General features: G+C 51.6%; 1 protein-coding gene across 11 annotated transcripts in view; it reads right to left on the reverse strand.

Annotated features, from left to right (window-relative positions):
- Positions 1 to 19125, reverse strand: part of LOC309856867 (steryl-sulfatase-like) — a 490902-nt gene that overhangs the window by 416387 nt on the left and 55390 nt on the right. For all 11 annotated transcript variants that reach the window (XM_082718637.1, XM_082718643.1, XM_082718644.1 and 8 more), the window contains exons 2-5: positions 8332 to 8475; positions 5511 to 5632; positions 5300 to 5422; positions 2630 to 3053 (exon numbers count right to left, since the gene is read on the reverse strand). In XM_082718637.1, coding sequence (XP_082574763.1) covers positions 2630 to 3053; positions 5300 to 5422; positions 5511 to 5632; positions 8332 to 8475 — 813 coding nt within the window. The remainder of the gene's footprint in view (positions 1 to 2629; positions 3054 to 5299; positions 5423 to 5510; positions 5633 to 8331; positions 8476 to 19125) is intronic.

Genomic DNA, 19125 nt, shown 5'->3' on the forward strand with positions numbered 1-19125 from the left:
TCTGCTATCACCCACACGGCTCTGGCCCTCCGCTCCGAAGTGTGGAGACTCAAAGTCCTCCACAAGAAGCCGTCTCTTTCTCCCAGGCCACGGGGATGTTCTGCAGCAAGAAGGAGATGGGGATTGTGGAATGTGTCCCGGGTGACGTGCGTATCCCCAGGGCCTGGTGGGTCACAGACAAGCGCTCCGTGAAGGTCATTCATACTTGAACGTGCCCCAAGCTACGCCGCTGTGCGCACGGTGCCCCCACGCTGTCTGTGAGTTACAGAGCCCGGAAGCAACCGACAGCCCAGGGGACCAGCCAGATGGCTGCAGGGTCCTTCACTCAGGACACAGACAGCGCGCTGGGCATCCCTAAGAAACCCACAGCTCTATTCTGCTTGACAGAGCGACATGGACTTCTTGCTAATTAAATTGCATTAAGGATGACCTGTCTTTTGCACGACTCTGTGGCTTTTAACATATGGTGTGGAGACCTAATTATCTGGCTTCCCAACAGAAGCATGTCCCCAGGATGCATTTCATCCCTAAGACTAAATTCCTAATTTAGGAATTAGGGGCACCATGGAGTGCGCCGTTGTACAGACGTGTGCACTTCAATCGGGGGGCACGTTGGTAGCAACCCTGGCAAGGGGAGGCCTCCTCTGAGAGCATGGTAGGGGCTCTGCCTCCCGCCCCTGCTGTCCAACGGTCCACAGCTCCAGGGAGCATCGGCACGGTAAACCCGTCCAGAGATAAGGCTTACGGGACGAACGTAAATTTGAGAAATAAGCGTGTAAATCATCCTCTGTGCTACTTCCGACGTATGAGTTGGACGGGAAGTGGGCCGCCCCCGTCTCTTCTGTGAATGCCCTGAAGGAAGCACTCTGCACCGTGAAGTTCTGAACTCAGACGCGTACGCACAGACGCCACAAACACTGCGTCTGTTTTCGGTCATTTTCCTTCTGCTCCTACGTCTGAACCCCTTTCCCGCGTGAACATGGTAAATAAAGACCTTACGTATCCCAGGATATGCCGGGCAGTGAGGCGTGCTTAGAAATGCGTCTTCCCATCCTCAGAATCATATTCTTTTTTTTTTTTTTTTGCAAATACGGCTATGTTTCTCTGGTGCCATAGGAAGTGGATTCTCAAGGTGCCTGGCTATGCCACGGGCCGAGTCAGGTATCGCACGTCGCACACAGCGGGACAAGGATGGTTTCATCCAGACGCTTTCAATCTTGGCATCCTCACGCTGCTGGGTTTCGAGCTTTGACGGACACAAGTGCAACCCCGTGGGGCGCCGTCCTACCTGGGAATGGCCGTTCGTTGGCTCCTAAAACCCGGCGAGTTAACCCACGAGCTGACAGCCTTGTCATCCACGGGGACCGTGCCCCACTGTTGAGCGACGACACTAATTTACTGTCACCGCCAGAGGGTTTTTAAAAGTGAACACTCAGCCCAGGAAGAGGGAAAGTTTCAGAAGCGACCCCCGTACTAGGAAGAAATGAGGAGAACCTTGTTTCTAGGAACACTCTGCGTACGCCAGACCCGATGACGGTATCAACTGTGGACCTCATACACTTCTAAGACTTGCCTCTGATCACAAGCCAGCGTCTCCTTGGAGAAAAAGCAACAGGCATGATGACGGCTGTGGCTTTGGTGGCAAAACCCCCACGGCGCCCAAGCTACTTCTCCGAGCGTCCTAGGAGACACGGGGTTCAGACGCGCGCAGGGAGCGTGCGGCCTTGCCCGATCGCTCCACAGTAGGAAGGGCAGGACGTGAGACTGGTGATCTGCAGGCTGTCACCGCCTCTAGGTTGTGCTAACACAAAGCCTAGGCAGTCCCTACTCCGGCTGTGTGGGCCAACGGTTACTCAGGCTCTCGAAGGCACCGCTAACTCAGCAGTACCTCCACGTGCCCGTGATGACCAGAGAGGCCAGGAGCGTGACCGCTAGCCTAAAATCTTCCTCCTTCTGTCCGGAACAGCATCACGTCCTTCCTCCTGCCCTTTAGCTGGGACCCGCGCAGGGGACCCGAGCCACACACGCTCTCAGCATGTACGTGCCAAGTGGCCACACACACCAGCGTTCCAAACAGAACACAAGAGTCTGGTCTGCCTTCAATAGCAGGGGCTCCTGACATAGTGTCTCCTTGGGATGGACACCGCCCTGCTCCGTGGAGGGTTACTCCCTTAGCCGATGGCAACCCTCAACACTGTGCACTCAGCGGGTCGTCACACACCCAAACCAGATCCCTGGCCCCGGCCAGGCCGCTCACACGGCTGTGCTGCTCAGAAATTTGCACAGACCCTTTCAGACTTCCCTACATCATTTCTGTCTCAAGGACAACACGGATCTTTACACAATGCCCACTCCAAGAGTGACGGGCGTGGATCGGCTAGGAGACATTTCTGGCATGGTTTCAGAAGCAGAGGACGCGAGGGACTCGTGGCAGAGCCACTTGGATGAGAGCCCACGGCATCGCGCTTCCTTGCACGGGCCATTCCACGGGGCGCACCCCTCCCTCTGAGAGCCTGGCTGCCACCTCTACAGCATGCACAGGGAAGCCACCCCGGAGTCTCCAGCCGCCGCGGAGATCACCAAGCACCGCGCGGCAACAGGCAGCATCCGGAGAAAAGGCGATACCCACCGTCGCATGAACTGGGCCGCGTCGGCCGTCAGCCTCTGCGTGAGGTTGTCGTAGGACAAGGGCTGCTGGGTGATCTCGCGGTTCCTCATCAGGAAGCAGTTCAGGGGCCGGAAGTAATGCAGGAAGCACACCAGAAGGCCGAGGATCAGGGCAGCGAGGCAGAGGAGGAAGACAAAGACCCCGACGGGCACGTGCACCAGCCCCAGGAACCTGAGCACCGCCAGGGTGAGGAGAGTGACGGCGATAATCTGCAGGGGGATGAACACCACCACCCGGATTCCCCCGGTGAAGACGCTGCCTTGCCCCGGCTTGCAGTCTCGCAGGTTGGTCACGGGGATCCCATGGAAATAGTCAAAGCCGTGGCTCAAGGGATGGTGACAAAAATCTGTCTTGTTGTGACAGTTTGTCCCAAGGTGCCACTTGCCTGAGAAGACAAATGCATGATACGTTCAGACCCGGCAAACACCCCCACGTGAGTGTCAGCTTCGGCTTCCCACACGAGGGAGCGCGGGGTCGCTCTGTACACGGACTAGCCCAGCTCCTGTTCTGTAGAACCCCACAGTGCTTCTGTTCCTTCTCCACGCACAACACGGCATTGACTCACTCAGCCAGAAAACAACTACCAGTTCTGTGCTGAACATAACAAAATAAAACAAAAGACCAACACCTGACATAGTGAATGGGCAGGTGACAAAAATACATAGAAAAACACAAGTGTTTTTTAAAGACCTTTCCTTAAAATTAAAGTTGCAGAACCAACTTGGATTTGTCCCTTGAATGTTAAAAGGGGAAATGAATACTTTCCCAAAACACTACCCCTGAAGCATAACGGAGTCACACTCGTAACTCAGAAATTATTTTAAACATCTATGTGCAATTCTTATTAAATGTTGATTATAGCACTAGATTAGTGAGTGCCTCACAAAAGAAAAACATGATGGTTTTATGACAAGAGGAGAGGAAAGAGCACGGTCATGTTGCTGCTTTGAGAGATTTAAGGATTCGTCTGATGTCCCATGTGGACCTATGTTTATCAAGTAAAAAGGGAGAATAGATCGTTCGTATCCGTTTAATAAAGCCAATGAGAATGTCAACTGAAACAAAGTCTGGTAGTTTTAGTATTAATATATAAAATAAAATGTTCAATAGCACTGTGCGTGTATGTAGTTTTGTATGTATGAGGCATGGCATGCATAATTATCTATTAATCAATCTATTATCTATCATCTCTCTCATCTCTGTGACTCATCTATCCTTCTAACCATTTATCCAACTACCCATCACCCATCCATCCATCCATCTACCATCCAACCATCCACCCATCACCTCTCCAGGTATCCATCACCCATCCATCCACTCATTATTCATCCATTCAGTATCCATCCATCCAACCATCCATCAACCATCCATTCACCCAACATCCATCCAACCACTCATCAGGATCCATCATCCATTCATCATGTATCTATCCATCATGCATGCATCCATCCATATGTTTAACCATCATCCATCCATCCATCCATCATCCATCCATCCATCCATCCAATCATCATCCATCCATCCATAGTCCATCCATCCATTATCCATCCGTCCAACCATCATCCAACCATCATCCAACCATCCATCCATCATCCATCCCTTCATCCATCCATCCATCATCCATCCATCTATCCAACCATCCGTTCATCCATCCATCCATCTATCCAACCATCCATCTATCCATCCATCCATCCAACCATCCATCCATCCATCCATCTAACCATCCATCCATCCATCTATCCAACCATCCATCTATCCATCCATCCATCCATCCATCCAACCATCCATCCATCCATCCATCCATCCATCCATCCACAGTCCATCCATCCATTATCCATCCGTCCAACCATCATCCAACCATCATCCAACCATCCATCCATCATCCATTCATTCATCCATCCATCCATCCATCCATCCACCCAACCATCCATCCAACCATCCATCCATCCATCTATCCAACGATCCATCCATCCATCTATCCAACCATCCATCTATCCATCCATCCATCCATCCATCCATCCAACCATCCATCCATCCATCCATCCATCCATCCAACCATCCATCCAACCATCATCCATCATTCATCCATCATCCACTCACCATGTATCCATCCATCCATCCATCCATCCACCCATCATCCATCCATCCAACCATCCATCCATCTCTCTATCCATCATCCATTCATTCATTCATCATCCATGCACCCATTCATCTGTTTAACTATCATCCACCCCTCCATCCCTCCATCCATTTATTATCCAACCATCCATCTATCCATCCATCCATCCACCCATGATCCATCCATCATCTATTTCATCTACTGATCTATCCATTCCTCCCTCTATCACTGATGTTATCTATTTATCCATACATCCACCAGTCCACCCATATACCCATCTATCATTATCTATCGTCTATGTAACCATCCATACACACACACACACACACACACAACTTTACTTTCAAATAGGACAGGTGTGCTGTATTTGGATTTAGAATTGAAATCATTTCTCTCCTATGTGAAGTTGTGCAAACTGTAATCACTGGTGTCATCCTTCCGAAGGCAGTGATCATGCCCTCTCTCACTCACCCTGCCCAGACTCTCGACTCCCCCTCCTCAGCCACCCATACCTATCAGAGCTGTCGAATAGCCTTGATTCTTGAGAAGCTTGGCAAAGGTAATCTCACTGGTGGGAAGTCCTCCAGAAGAGGCGGAGAAGATAAACACCCCCATGAGGGACTCAGACGCCATTCCTGAAGCAGGAGAAACGATCCATTGAAGGAGGAGGTCAGGGATGCCCCCAGGAGGACCACAGCCATGGCTACAGAGCCTGGGGGTTACCTGATCGGATGGGGTACCGGCCTGTCATGAAGGCTGCCCTGCTTGGTGTGCACAGGGGTGAAGCTGCCAGGTGGTGGGTGAGCTTCACCCCTCCTTCAGCCAACCGATCAATATTGGGCGTCCTAAAACAGAAGACTCATGTCATTCATGACGACCTTGAAACATACGGTTTGCACTGTGCTTTTTATCACGGGTCACCTCCCAATCATCCAGGGAAGCTCGCAGAAGGAAGGGTGACACAGCACAAGTCATCCCGGTGCCTCTGCTCTGGGAATGGACTGGCTGATCCTGTCCCGGTGACATTCCACTCTTGCTAGGCATTCAGGAATGAACCTCTTTCCGTTCTGCGGCTGTGCTGAGCTCTCAGCCCACATCCTCCACTGGGAATGTGGCCGCTGCCTCTCTGCCAACCTGGCTACCTTCCATCCTTTAGCTCCTGGCAGAGACGGGATTCTCGTGGGCCTCCTACGGCCAACCTTGTCCCATGAGGGGGCCCGGTCCATATGTAGGACACAGACCCTGTCCCAGCAGCTCCTCATTATAAAGGGACAGCACGGCGAACTGCTCCCTTAGACACAGAAGCACAGAGGCAGGAGTACACATCCTGTTCATCATGGCCCACAGCCGTCTGCTCCGGGGCCCACACAGACTAGCCCTTGCTGATACAAGGTGAAGGTCATCTCCCTGCACTGCTCACGTCCACCTGCTCTCTCATCCATGAATTCAGCATATGCATTTAACAGCCCAACCCCCCCCCCCCCCCGCTCCTGCCTTCCGTCACGAGATTTAGAAGGCACAGAAGACCGAATCTGTGTATCTGACTTCAACCTTCTCATGCCTAGACTGGCCCACAGAAATATCTGACTACGTTGGGGGTCTGAGCTGATTCCATATAAAACAAAAAATAAAATTCGTAAGGAACTGGAATCTGTTATGGAACAAGACAGGTGCATAAGTTCTTCACTGTGATTGTATATGCTTTTTTTTTTTTTCTTTTGAGATCTGGTAGAAATGGAACATTAAAACTTGACTGTAATTTTTGGATTAAAACACCTGCGTCGGAAAGGTCACGTATTTTCTCAGTGATATTCGGGAATCCGTATGATCCTAAAAATCATAGGATATTTATCTTTCTCGGACTGATTTCACTTAGCATAATACTCTCTGGTCCTGGTGATGTCATTGTATATGGAAAAGATTTCATTCTTTTTGATGGCTGAGTAATATTCCAAGGTGGAATTTAAGAAATAAAACAGACGCGCGTCGGGGAAGGGAAGGCAAAACAAAATAAGATGAAATCAGAGAGCGGATCAACCATGAGAGACACTTAATTCTAGGAAAAACAAACTGCAGGCTGTTGGAGGGGAGGCGGGTGGCGGTGGAGTAACTAGGTGATGGGCATTACGGAGCTTACGTGATACAATGAGTATTCTATTGTGTGCAACTGATGAGTTGCTACATTCTACCCTTGAAAGTATTAATATCCTAAATGTTAATTAATTTTAAATAACAATACAATAAAAAATAAAGTGAAAAAATCATAAACAAAATTTAAGAAATGACAAAGACTCTGCTCAGAAAAAAACAAATTAGTAGCAACGGAGGTATAAGAAAGCGTCCAAACGTAAGACCTACACGTTTTACAACGCGAGGCCCCAGGTGGGGAGGAAAACGTAAGCAGTCCGTTGGATTCTGTCCTCGTCCGTGTGTTTCAAGCTCTAACCAATGGTGCAAGTGAAGGCACGTTTCAAACACAACAAGCAGCCGCTGACGCAAAGCTTCAGCACGGAACCGACCCACATCTGCAGGCCGTGTCATCCTCAAAAGGACAACGGATGCCCGCTTTCTGTTTGATCTGACACAATGCTACGTAACAGTCTTCCGAGAACCCTCGCCAGGTTGAAAACAAGATGAGCCAGCGTGAGACCACCCGCGTCCGCGGGACTCTCCGGTGCATCCGTCCCCTGGCATCATGCGATTCTGATGATGATTCACAGATCTTACAAGAAAATTCTAGGAAAAGCTAATGATCTCCATTTCCCCGACCTTGTGTCATTCCGTTCGTACTGATTGTTGGTAACATGAGGCTCAGAAGCCGTTCAGGTCACATCTCTCCATGATTATAAAGAGAAAATGCAAGTGTTGATGCCACTATCCTATGAGACAAGGACCGACTTTTGTTTTTAAATCAAGGGGCCCTTCCACGTCGTCTGACGTCAATGCGGTGTGACGTAGGGTGCTGAGACACAGAAAGCCCCCCTCTGTCCCTAAGTCCTGTGCCCGTTGTGATTCTCCCCTACCATAATGACCCCGGCTGCTTGAGAAGTTGTGCAGTCTTCCAACCTGGTGTGTGTCCCTGGGCCACCTGTTCCAGGCCAGGGTGGCTGGTAATTGTAAAAACAAGACTTGGAGCTGGAGAGCAGGGACGGGGGCCACGGGGGTGCCCACTGCAGTGAAGCGAGTACCCAACCGAGAGACTTACGTAAAACATCTAAAGCAACGGGAAGAACTGAAGGCGGATGGGTGAAAAGCCACCCAGCATGGCTGAGTGAGAAAGAGTCCTTGTGAAGGTCTTTTTAGCTTTCTGGGCTTACCTTGTGCAAAGAGCCCAAGTCCCACCCGTCTTCCTACCACCACTGTCAGTGCGTAGCTATGTAAAGTCACCCGTGAACGTTGCCACCGGTATGGATCTAAGTGTCTTGTCTTCAAGACCCGTGTGGGCGTTCTGCGCTCTGTGTGTGTGTGTGAGCTCACATCCCTCGTGGCCGCGGCCAGCGAGGACGGCCCGCTGTCCACGCAGCAACCCCGCCAGCCAGCGCACCTGAGCGTCTTGTTGCCATAGCAACCGGGATCTCCGATGCCAAGGTCGTCGGCCATCAGCAGGACGAAGTTGGGCCTCGAGGCCGCGTGGCTGTGGGCCTCCCACAGGAGCAGCAGCAGCAGCGGCACAGGGACCCTCATGTTTCTGCAAAGGGCAAGAAGACAGAGGGAAGTGAAAGACGCCTGTGTGTGGCCCACCATCTCCTTTCCTGGGACCTTCCTCTCACCCGTCCGCCCCGGACAGCATGTGCCCCAAAGACATGCTGACACATCTCCTTGTTTCCAAAACAAGCACTTCTTTCTCCAAGGACAGCAATGACCTCTCATTTCCCCAAGGACAGGCAAGCAATGACCCCTCATTGTTCCAAGGACGGGCAAGCAATGACCCCTCATTTCTACCCGACGCCAAAACATACACTCTCTTTGGAAAAATGCAAACGCAATCACGGGTCAGGTCTCTCCAGCAGGCCAGCTCCATGCTTAGGTAAAAGCTCTCTATTTGAGCCACGAACTGAGAGGTGCTCCCAAATCAGTTCTTTTGTAAAATGACACTTTTTTTTCTCTTTTTTTTAAGGAAACCGGGGTAAGTAGTTGCAAACTCAAGGCACGGCTGTGAGAGCTGCTGGGTCGTCAGGCGGAGCAAACGCCCCCAACGTAGGGAACCCACATGGTCATCACAACGCACACTCGCGTGCCGTGACGCCCACATCCTAACCCTTGCTAACAGCGAGCACGTGACCTTCCCGGGGAAGGGGACTCTGCGGATGGGAGATCTTGCGACAGGGAGGTGAGCCGAGACGGTCCAGCTGGGCCCAACGCGCTCCTGAATGTCCTCACAGACGGGAGGCAGTGGGGCATCCGGCAGCCACAGGAGCAAAGGGAGGGGGAAGGTGGCGTGATGGGGACCCAGGAGCCCAGGCGTGTGGGGGCTTCTAGAAGCCGCTGAAGACGAGGAAGCCGATTGCCCTTGCCAGAGTCCAGCAGGGCCCGGCGGACGCGCTCATTTCAACCCCAGAAGCCTCCCTGCAGACTTCGTGCCTCCAGAACATTGGGATGCGTGAATCACTGGGGTTTAAGGCCTCCGGAGCGGTCCCTGTTGGTTACGGTATCGAGGGAAACCCGCTCCCTGCGAACACGCGGCCGGCGTACTGTGTGCTGCGTGTGCCCTCAGCGCTCCGTCCTACAGCACGGAGCCGTCCCCGCCCCGGGGTAGAGACCCTGCTCGGATCCCAGGCCTCCTGCGGGTCTAATCCCTCTGCGGGGCAGGACGCAGGAAGCGCATCCAAGGCCTGCGTGTGTGTGGGCAGGGTGAACGGTCAGGACCCCGCAGCCTCCTGCCCCGGCCTGTGTCCTGTGGAGCACCCGCATCTCCTGCAGGGGGACAAGTGTCTCTGGCTGGCCGCACTCCGGGCCTGCGGTGAAGGGAGGAGCCGGCTGCCCTCCCTCCGCGACACGGACGTGGATGCTCCCCCCTCGTCCCGACCCCTCGTTTCCCTGGGCCCCAGCCAGGTCTGGCACCCAGAGCTCAGAGTCTCCTGAGGCCCTTTCTCCGTGACCCCGGGGCCCTGCCCGCTCGGCAGCCTTCGGACAGACACCGAGAAATCCAGTGTCTTCCGCGCACAGGTGCAAACAGTCCTCTGGTCTCCACTGTCCTTCCTGCGCCACCTTCAGAACCACCTGGAGCTTCTGTTCTCCGGGTCTCGGGACGCTAAACCCGCTCTTCCTGCTGGCTTGTCGGTCCATGGGCAGGGAGGTCTCCCCTCCTGTCTTCTGCTGACCTGGTCCTGCTCTGCCCTCTTCTTGGACAGCAGGTGGGGGTCAGGGTCCTTGTTCAACCTTCCAGCGGGACCCAGAAGCCTGTCCTCCTCGGCATCAGAGTCTCTGCTCTGTGGGAGAACGTCAGCTTCCCGTGCATCCGCGGTCTCCCTCCGCACTCTGTCCCCGTCCGTCTCGGGGGTTCTCAGCCCCAAGCCGGTGCTCCCATCCACTCTGAGCCAGAGTGAGGACGCAAGTTGGTGGGGATGCTCTTTACCCGGCTCCCTGGCTGGGGCGGAGCTCGGGGCCCTGCCCTGTGGGGACCCAACACCACAGTCTGCAGTCGTATCCCACTGCCGTGTTGCCTGCACGCCCTCCTCTCAGAACATACCCTCGGACGCCAAGCGGTCTCGGCAACCGAGCAAATGTGGTCAGACCATCTCTGAGCAAAGGTGCAAAAACCGCTGACCTCTAGTGTGTACAGAAGCCGGGAAAGATGCTCTCATCCCCAACCATGCCGTGGGCCCCACGGGGGCAGCGGCTGGGGCAACGGGGACCCAGGGAAGCTGCGTGAGACAAAGTGCGGACGTTCTTTCTCTGCTGCATTAACATGCCTCGCTCCTACTCCCCCGAACAGGCGATTAACAAGCACGGGGCAGTGCGTGTCAGACGGCTGGAAGGTTGTACGGATAAGAGGAGGATTCAAAGACAAGCATCCGTCTGTCACCAGGAGAACCGCCACACAGAACAGCTTGAGGATGACCCCACTAGGGATGCCCATGGGATGTGGACAGTGGGCACGGCCGGGGTCCCTGCGTGGACTGGACGCCTTGCAAATCCCTAACTGATACCGGCAGCACCTAAAGGAGCAGGTCCCTAATAAGCACACAAGGGGGGACAGTTCCCGCCCCGACAAGGCGACAGCCACAGCCCTGAGGTCACGGCTTCACCTCTGTCTTTCACGCATCACTTCATACCCAGAGTAAAGACATATAACTTTCAACTTGGAAACCACAGCCTGGCGAGTGGGCGCAGGCCCTGTACGCACTTTGGCTGGTCCTGTACCTAGTGACCTGCATGGACAAGTCCTGGAAGGAGGTGCTCATCCCCCGATTGATTTACCTGTACGGCATGACTGCGACTGGTTTATCTAGTAAATCAACGAGGACTGGTTCTTAGCTGACCGCTGATACGCACACGGCTGGCCAGCCTGGGCAGGACTGAGGCCGGAGATGGGAGGAGTCCTTGCTCTGGGGCCTGCTGCTCACCAGAAAATGCTCACCTGCTCCCCGCCAGCACAACGGCCACCAGGGAGAGCCGCCGAGTTCCCGTCTGCGTCCTGCACCTGCTGCCGAGTTCCCGTCTGCGTCCTGCACCTGCTGCCGAGTTCCCGTCTGCGTCCTGCACCTGCCGCCGCCCTCTCTGCTCACCCGCGCAAGCAGGCCGCGTCTACAGGAGGATGTGGCAACGGCCACCCACCTGAGTCACCGCGAACTCCTCCTCTGCACCCACGGGCCTATCTTCAACGCTCACCGATGACGCCCGACGGCCGGGCCGGGCCCCCACCGCTCACAGCAGCTTTCGAGTCCCGCGCACGTGCGCAGCAGTCCTGTGAAGGCCTTCAAAGAGAAGGTGGGGCCCTGACCGGGCTTCACCTGCCTCCTGTGGGTCTCTGCGGTGTGTGCAGGGCACCAGCTTCCCTGCGCACCGGGGGAGACCCGTCTCCCAACGCTCATGTTCCAGCTGCCTCTAGGAACCCAAAGGACAGGGTCCTCGGCCCCCTGACACGCTGGTGGCCGGGAACGACACCGTCTTCTCTGTCTTCTCTGTCCATACCTACTTCCACTGCCCCCCTTGCTGCATCTCTCTCCTCCACCAAGCATCCTCCCTTCTGGAAAAATCAAACTCTGCTCTCCAGCCCTCCCTTCCTCTAAAGACAAGCAACGCATGGACTTGTGGCTCTGATCGAAGCCATTGGGTTATCCCTAACGCTGCTCTCCATTCTCTCCTTGGTGGCTTTTCCTTCCTGCTTGTCAGGAAGCAGCGTGTGGAGAATTACGAGTCAGGGGTCTTGTCCCACTCAGGCCACCAGCCCCGAGGTCTTGGGCACAAAGCACAAGCTGCCTGTGCCTCGGGCTCACGCACCGTCCCCTGCGATCCTGTCTCTGCCACGGGGAGTCAGCCCCCATGGTGGAAATAAAGGGTTTCCAGACAACCACCATCTCGGAGACCCCCACACTCCTGTGTTCTCTGCACTGTTTGCAACGGCCAAGGCTCAGGAACGAGCCCCGCATCGGCCAACAGATGCATGAAGAAGACGTGGTCTCTGTATGGATGGTGGAATATTACTCAGTCGTGAAAAGAAGGAAAGGCTGCCATCTGCGAGAACCGTGATGAACCAGGAAGATTCTAGGCCAGACGCAGACAGACAAACGCCGTATGAAAACAAATGGGCAACCTTGAAAAAGGGAAAGAACTGAACGGTTCGCTAGGGGGCAGAGACACTGGGGAAGCTGGTCCAAGGGGACACGTGTTCGGTTAAATGATGACCATGTCCTATGGACCCGGTGGACAGCACGGTGACTACAGTTAATGATTCTGGGCTCTACACCTGCTACGCCCTTTGACAGTAGATGGTAAACATTCTCACCACACACCACAAAATGCTGACTACTACGTGAGTCCAGGAGTATGTTAACTAACTGATTTGTGGTCATCATTTCACAATCTATATAGATATGAAATCATCACGTTTCCGTTACAGATGTACACAATTTCATTTGTCCCTTACACCTCAATAAAGCTGGGGGGTGGGGGAGGAAGTGCATCTCCCCGCCTCCCTACAAGGAGAAGAAAAAGTCTCCGAAATGATCCAGTGGGAGACAGCCCCTGAATGGAGGATGAGAAAGTCACTGACAGTTCGACCAAATCCATTCCAGTTCAACCCACTTATGGGGCAAAAACTGGATAACGTATGTGACGGCCTCCAGAAGGTTTCAGGGTTGCACGTGTCACAGAATGACCCCATTCTGGAGGGAATCCACAGGATCACAGCACCCACCCCAGTAAGCACTGGAGTGACAAACGTGGTTTTGGCAGGTGATGTGACATTTCAGTCCTGGCCCCCTGACCGGTGGCGAAGAAACCCGGGGCCGTGATTCAGCCTCTCTGTTGGTACTTTCTTGTGTAAAACGGGGATAATCCTAACAATACCCTGTGCATACAATGGAGAAGATAAAAGTATACACTGAGCGCTATAAACGCCTACGGGGCTCATCACTACAGGCCAGCAGCTGTCAGTGGTAGTCATCACGGTGCTGCTATTACAACTCTGTGTAGACCATAATAAGGACAGCAATAGACTTTCAGGCAAACTGTGGCAGCCGACTACCTGGCCCCGGTGACCGCCTTTGGGTATCCTCATCTTTATAATCCTGTCCCCTCGGATGTGGCAGAAACTCACAACCTGGTTCTGAATGTGGAAAACGGATAGAACCTGACATTGTAGTTACATCACGACCTCCATCTGGCCAGCAGCCTCCTGCTCTGGCTGGATTTCAAAGAAGTGAGACTCTATGTTGGAGAGATTCCCCCTCCCCCACGACGAGGAACTGAGGGAGGCCTGCAGCCAACAGGAAGCAAAGACATGAGACCCCCATGGTGACCATCTTCAAGGAACAGAATCCCGCCCAAAACACCGGAGTGAGCTTGGGAACGGAACCTTCGGATGAGACCACTGCCCTGGACGGCACCTGGATCCCAATGCACCAGCTACATTGTATCAGATTTGACCCACAGACACTCTGAAATAATAAACACATGTTGCTTTGAGCTGCTGACTTTTACACTCACGTGTTCCACAGAAGCAGAAACTAATACAAAGGCCAAGAGCTTTGGATGGGAAATTCCACTGCATTAATGAGGACCTGCAAAGACTCTCCATGGCAGGGGCTCAAAGGCCATGCTGAACTTATTTTAAGAACAGGCTTCATTAGCAATGAGCAGTCAGAATTTATGTAAGTAATTTAAAGACACACGGCTCCGCTCACCAACCATGTGAAGAATGAATTTCTGTTTTACGACCCGAAGTTGAAAATACCGGGAATGAAAAATGGACTTACGGCAGCCCAGAGGGATACGGTTGACAGAGATTAAATGAAGCAAAATCCAGGCTCCATGAAAGTCTTAAAGTTCTACCCCAAATCCAGCTCTTTCAAAACTGACTTTGGCCCACCCGGCTTTTACTGGACATAAAAATCAAAGTTCATTTTTTTTTTTTTCCCAAATCAACGTTGTATTGTTGCATTTTTGCTTTTATTCTGAAGGTACAGAGGGAAAACCGAGCAGCCACTATGCAGAGAACCACTCAGGTGATGGGTTTCCCTGCACATTCTTGTTCTCGTGCTGCCCCCCGGAATGTCTGAACGCACAACGTTCCTGCAGCCGCATGCCATTGCTTTGGTCTGTGCTTCCTCCATGCAAGACCCTCACTGTCAGATGGAGAGAGCCTCCAGGAAGAGTGGGGGCCAGAAACGGACCACAGCACTGTCAGCCCACCCAGGACACGACGGGCAGACACCGCAGAATTTAATCTGGGGGTGACGTGCATGCCCCTTCATTCTGCCACTCTGTGACGGATGGACATGGCAGAGTTGGGACGGAATGCCGGGCCACGATGCCACAGAGGTGCTGCTACCCAGACCAGCTGGGGGCATGTGGGAGGGAACAACGGGATTGATCGGAGATGCAGTTTATACACGCAGGTACTTAACCGGATAGAAGGCGTCAGAGGGAGAGAGAGCAGTCAATGAGACGTCAGCCTTGCTCTCCGGAAAGACATGGTGGCCATTCGCTTTGCGAGAACAATGAAGACATAAAATGTCTGGGGCTCACGACAACATCTGCCTCACGCTGAGACGTTACCACAATGAGCATCCATGACTGGAACAATCCATTCCAGGTTTCTGTGCATTGTCCTGAGAGGCTTAGTTCAGGTGTAGACCTTTTCTGTTTCTTAAATTAGAATTAGGATCAAATTAGGATCAAAGCCCTTTAATAACTATTAGTATCTACAGAGTATTAATTTGTGAATCACAGAATGGCTGGGTTTGGCTACCTCGATGGGACATTCTGTCATTGACCGTACCTCCAAAATGTGCCCGCCGTAGATACAGCTAGACCTCGGGTGACAAAGATCACCTACCCCAGTGAAAAATGCTAGAAAATGTCAGTCTGTTAACAGACATTCAGAATCTCTCTGCATAGAAACTACTACTGTCTGAAGGAACCAGAACTTATTTTTTCCCCCAAAGCATGGGCATTTATAAAGATGTTTCAAACTATTAAAACACTGTTAGTTGATAAAAGTACTTAAAATAGAAATGAAAATGCTCTACTCCAAAACACGAGTATGGCACATTAACTTCTGAAAAACAGCATAATTTCCCTCCTTCGAAAATTAAATTATTTTTCTGAACAATCCTAATTTGGCAAAAAAGCATGAAAACACTTTCGGGAGGAAGTAGGTATTCCTGAAACAGAGCTATTATGAGGGAGAGAGAGACAAAAGAACATTTTAGTAACTGGAGATGTAATTACATTAAATTTGTTCATTAAGGAAAAATTAACACGATGCTTCCATAACAGAAGCTTCACCATGGCAACAAAAATGTTCCTGATGTCTTTGCTCAATGGAGAAAAAGGCAGATTGAAAATAGAGAAAACCCTACATTACACGCCATATTTTTTTAGAACAAAGGCAATTTTATTCCACTTAAACCATATGTAATAAATTTCTTGACTAATGAAATTGGTTAACAAAGGGTTCTCTAAACAGATGTCCTGTTTTCAAACCATAAAAACCGTCTGACATCAGGACAGCAAAAACCTATCTGAATATGTGTTAAAACAGGTAGGTGTTTCTATAGATTTAAATGGCTCTTTACATTGTGATTTTTCTAATGCAACGTCATGTGCCAAGTGTCCTTTAACAAAAAGCAAGAAATTGCTTGCAATTCTTTTAAAATAAATATTCACGTTTTACTTATTCAACAAACCGTTGTTTTTACGGACTCTGCCGCAGGAGATGGCGCTCGGGTCTCTGCACATGTCCACACACTCAACTACACATGCTACAACTAAGCTCATTATAGTAGTGTCATAGCATTAATGATGAAAGCTAAGTACCTTGTTACAGAGACCACCCCCCACGTCCAGCAACCAGAGTCCACGCTCCACATCCAACTAGTGGAGACCACCCTCCACGTCCAGCAACCGGAGACCGCCCTCTATGTCCAGCAACTTGAGACCACCCTCCACGTCCAGCAACCGGAGACCGCCCTCTATGTCCAGCAACTTGAGACCACCCTCCACGTCCAGCAACCAGCATGGCAGGCTCTGGGACGTCTCCTATGGTACAGACATGGAGAGTCAACCTGACTGGTGGTACCACCAGCTCAAGGATGTGTGGCAAGTGACTGATGGAATGAACGGCTGCTAGTCCAGTACTCGTGGACCCCAAATCCGTTCACAGAGCACTGTGACAAGAGGGGCCCAGCCATATGGTACCCCCAAGCATCACGTTGTGGCTGCAAAGAGCATTCTATTTTACTTTATACATGGTTGCGTTGAGTATTTTATGACCGATTACGCAAAGGAGAATGTGTGGTAAAGGACAGAGAAAATCCCCAGGCTGCAGGAAATGACCCTCCCAAATTCCCATGAGGGTGCCTCATATATATATACACACTTATGTAGGTGTGCATTGTGTATGTGTGTGTGTATTTGCAGATGTATATCTGTGCATTGCAAGTGTGTTTATATGTGTATACGTGTGTATACGTACATGTGTGTATATGCATGTATATATGTATACGTGTGCATGTGTATGCACATGGATATATGTGTATATACATTGGTATGGACTCTTCAGGTTGAAGGTTGTTTTTGATAAAAATAAAACGACTCTTAAGAAACTCAACCCTTGGATGCAAAATAATGATGTTTACTCTTACCATTTCCACAGAGGGGGTTCGGCACGAGCCTTCCCCAAATGGGCCACGTGGGCACGTGTTTTGTTATGAGCTGAAGACGTTCAAAGCCCAAAAGATTCAGGAAGAGCCTTGTACCTCCCCCTTCCCTGCCTGGGAGAACTTAGACAGAGGGGCTGGTCCCTGTCGTCCGAGAGAAGCACAGAGTCTGGGCTGACTGGGGGAGGCTCAGGGAGGCTTGGCCAGGCCCTATGTGTTCGGATCTCTCTCTGTGACCCTCACCAACACCTGCTCTTCCTGCAAATTCCCTTCCTCTTCTGAGAAGCCCCAGACCGTGACCCCTTTCTCCTGAGCTCAGGATAGTACATACGCTTCAATGGCCTATCTTGGAGCCCCGCACATATGCATAAAATTAAATTTTTCTCTGTTTATCGGTCTTACGCCAATGTCATTAATAGAATGGCCAAAAGAACCTACGAAGGGAAGAAGGGAAAATGTTCCTGCTCCTACATCCCCGTCGGAAATGCACAAAAACAAGTACCAGTTTGGAATTAAAATGAAAGACTTAGGAAAAGTTTTTTTAAAAAGAAATAATAATTATCTGCTAAAACATATGGAATATTCCAGAATTCCGTTCCCATGTCCTCGTGATCTTGTGGAACAGTATGTGAGCCCAGATTGTTGGGTCAGCCACCTTAATCAGCCAGCGGATCCTTGCCAGTGTCTCTGATCTATCGGAGATACGGAGGTCTCTGTCACGGGATGCACGGGATGTCCTCTGAACTCAAAAGGACCCACAATCAGGTGTCTGTGTAGCTCTCTCAGTGCTCACCCACGGGAGCTTCTGTGATATAGGATTACGGATAAATCCTTTACACGGTAAGGTCCGAAAGAGCCCACGCAGTCCTCCAACAAAAGCAGTAACAATCCTTGCAGCAGACAGGCAGGGATGCGTTGGGAGAAGCAAAAATCCCAGCGGGATTCGATAAAGTAGGAAGGCACCAGCCTGGGAAGACGGCTGTGTATATGGTTCCTTTCCCACAGTCAGAGATGGAGGCGATTTTTACAAGGGAAAAAGAAACAAGAGCAAACCTGTGGGCTGATCACAAACTGCTTTAGGCTGCATTTCCAACAGCAAGGAGGTGTGTGGATCCTTAAACCGCAAGCATTACATTTAATGCTGATGACAAGTATGTCATGCAAATTCATTAACACACTGCACTTGCTAGCAAGAAACTCGTTCAGGGCCGTCCTGGTCCCTTGCAGCAAAAGGGCAGAGCTGTGGTTCACATGTGGGTACGTAAGGATGCATGCTGGTGATCTCAGAGGGGTCACCTCCCCTAGAAGACTTACCTATTTAGAATAACTCACTCTGAGTGCAAGAAGGCGCACAGTCCAACGGAAACAGGACATAAAATCCCCTACTATGAGTAGTAAACTCTCCATGAGATAAAGTCTAGCTTGAGACCTCCTGCTCTCCAAAGGATTGATAACCTCATGCCCTTCTCCCCCGAAACCTTCCAATAACTCAGCCATCCTGTGAGCTCCCCTTGACCACAGCCCACACGGCACTTCTTCGCTGGCGTGGTCCTGACAGGTTCTGACGGGTCCCAGGATGGGCGGACAGAGACAGGAACGCACAGAGACCATTGGCTGCGTAGATCTGCGTGGGGGAGGCCCCAGAGGGAAGCGGAGATTAAAGGGAAGGGCGAGGGTTTGGATTCCATCCCAGCCTGGGTCTTACCCTTGGACACACGCCTCCCACCCATGTTGGGCCGGGAGGGGCTGCTCCAGCCCTGAAACAAAAAGAGAAGGGGGGCGCCTGGGTGGCTCCGTGGGTTAAAGCCTCTGCCTTCGGCTCAGGTCATCATCCTGGGGTCCTGGGATCGAGCCCCGCATCGGGCTCTCTGCTCAGCGGGGAGGCTGCTTCCTCCTCTCTCTCTGCCTGCCTCTCTGCCTACTTGTGATCTCTATCAGATAAATAAATCTTTAAAAAAAAAAAAAAAGAAGGAAGGAAGCGGGAAACAGAGCGAACGAGGAAGGGAGGGAGG

The sequence above is a fragment of the Mustela nivalis genome (genome assembly GCF_964662115.1).
Source record: "Mustela nivalis genome assembly, chromosome: Y".
Classification (NCBI taxonomy): Eukaryota; Metazoa; Chordata; class Mammalia; order Carnivora; family Mustelidae; genus Mustela; species Mustela nivalis.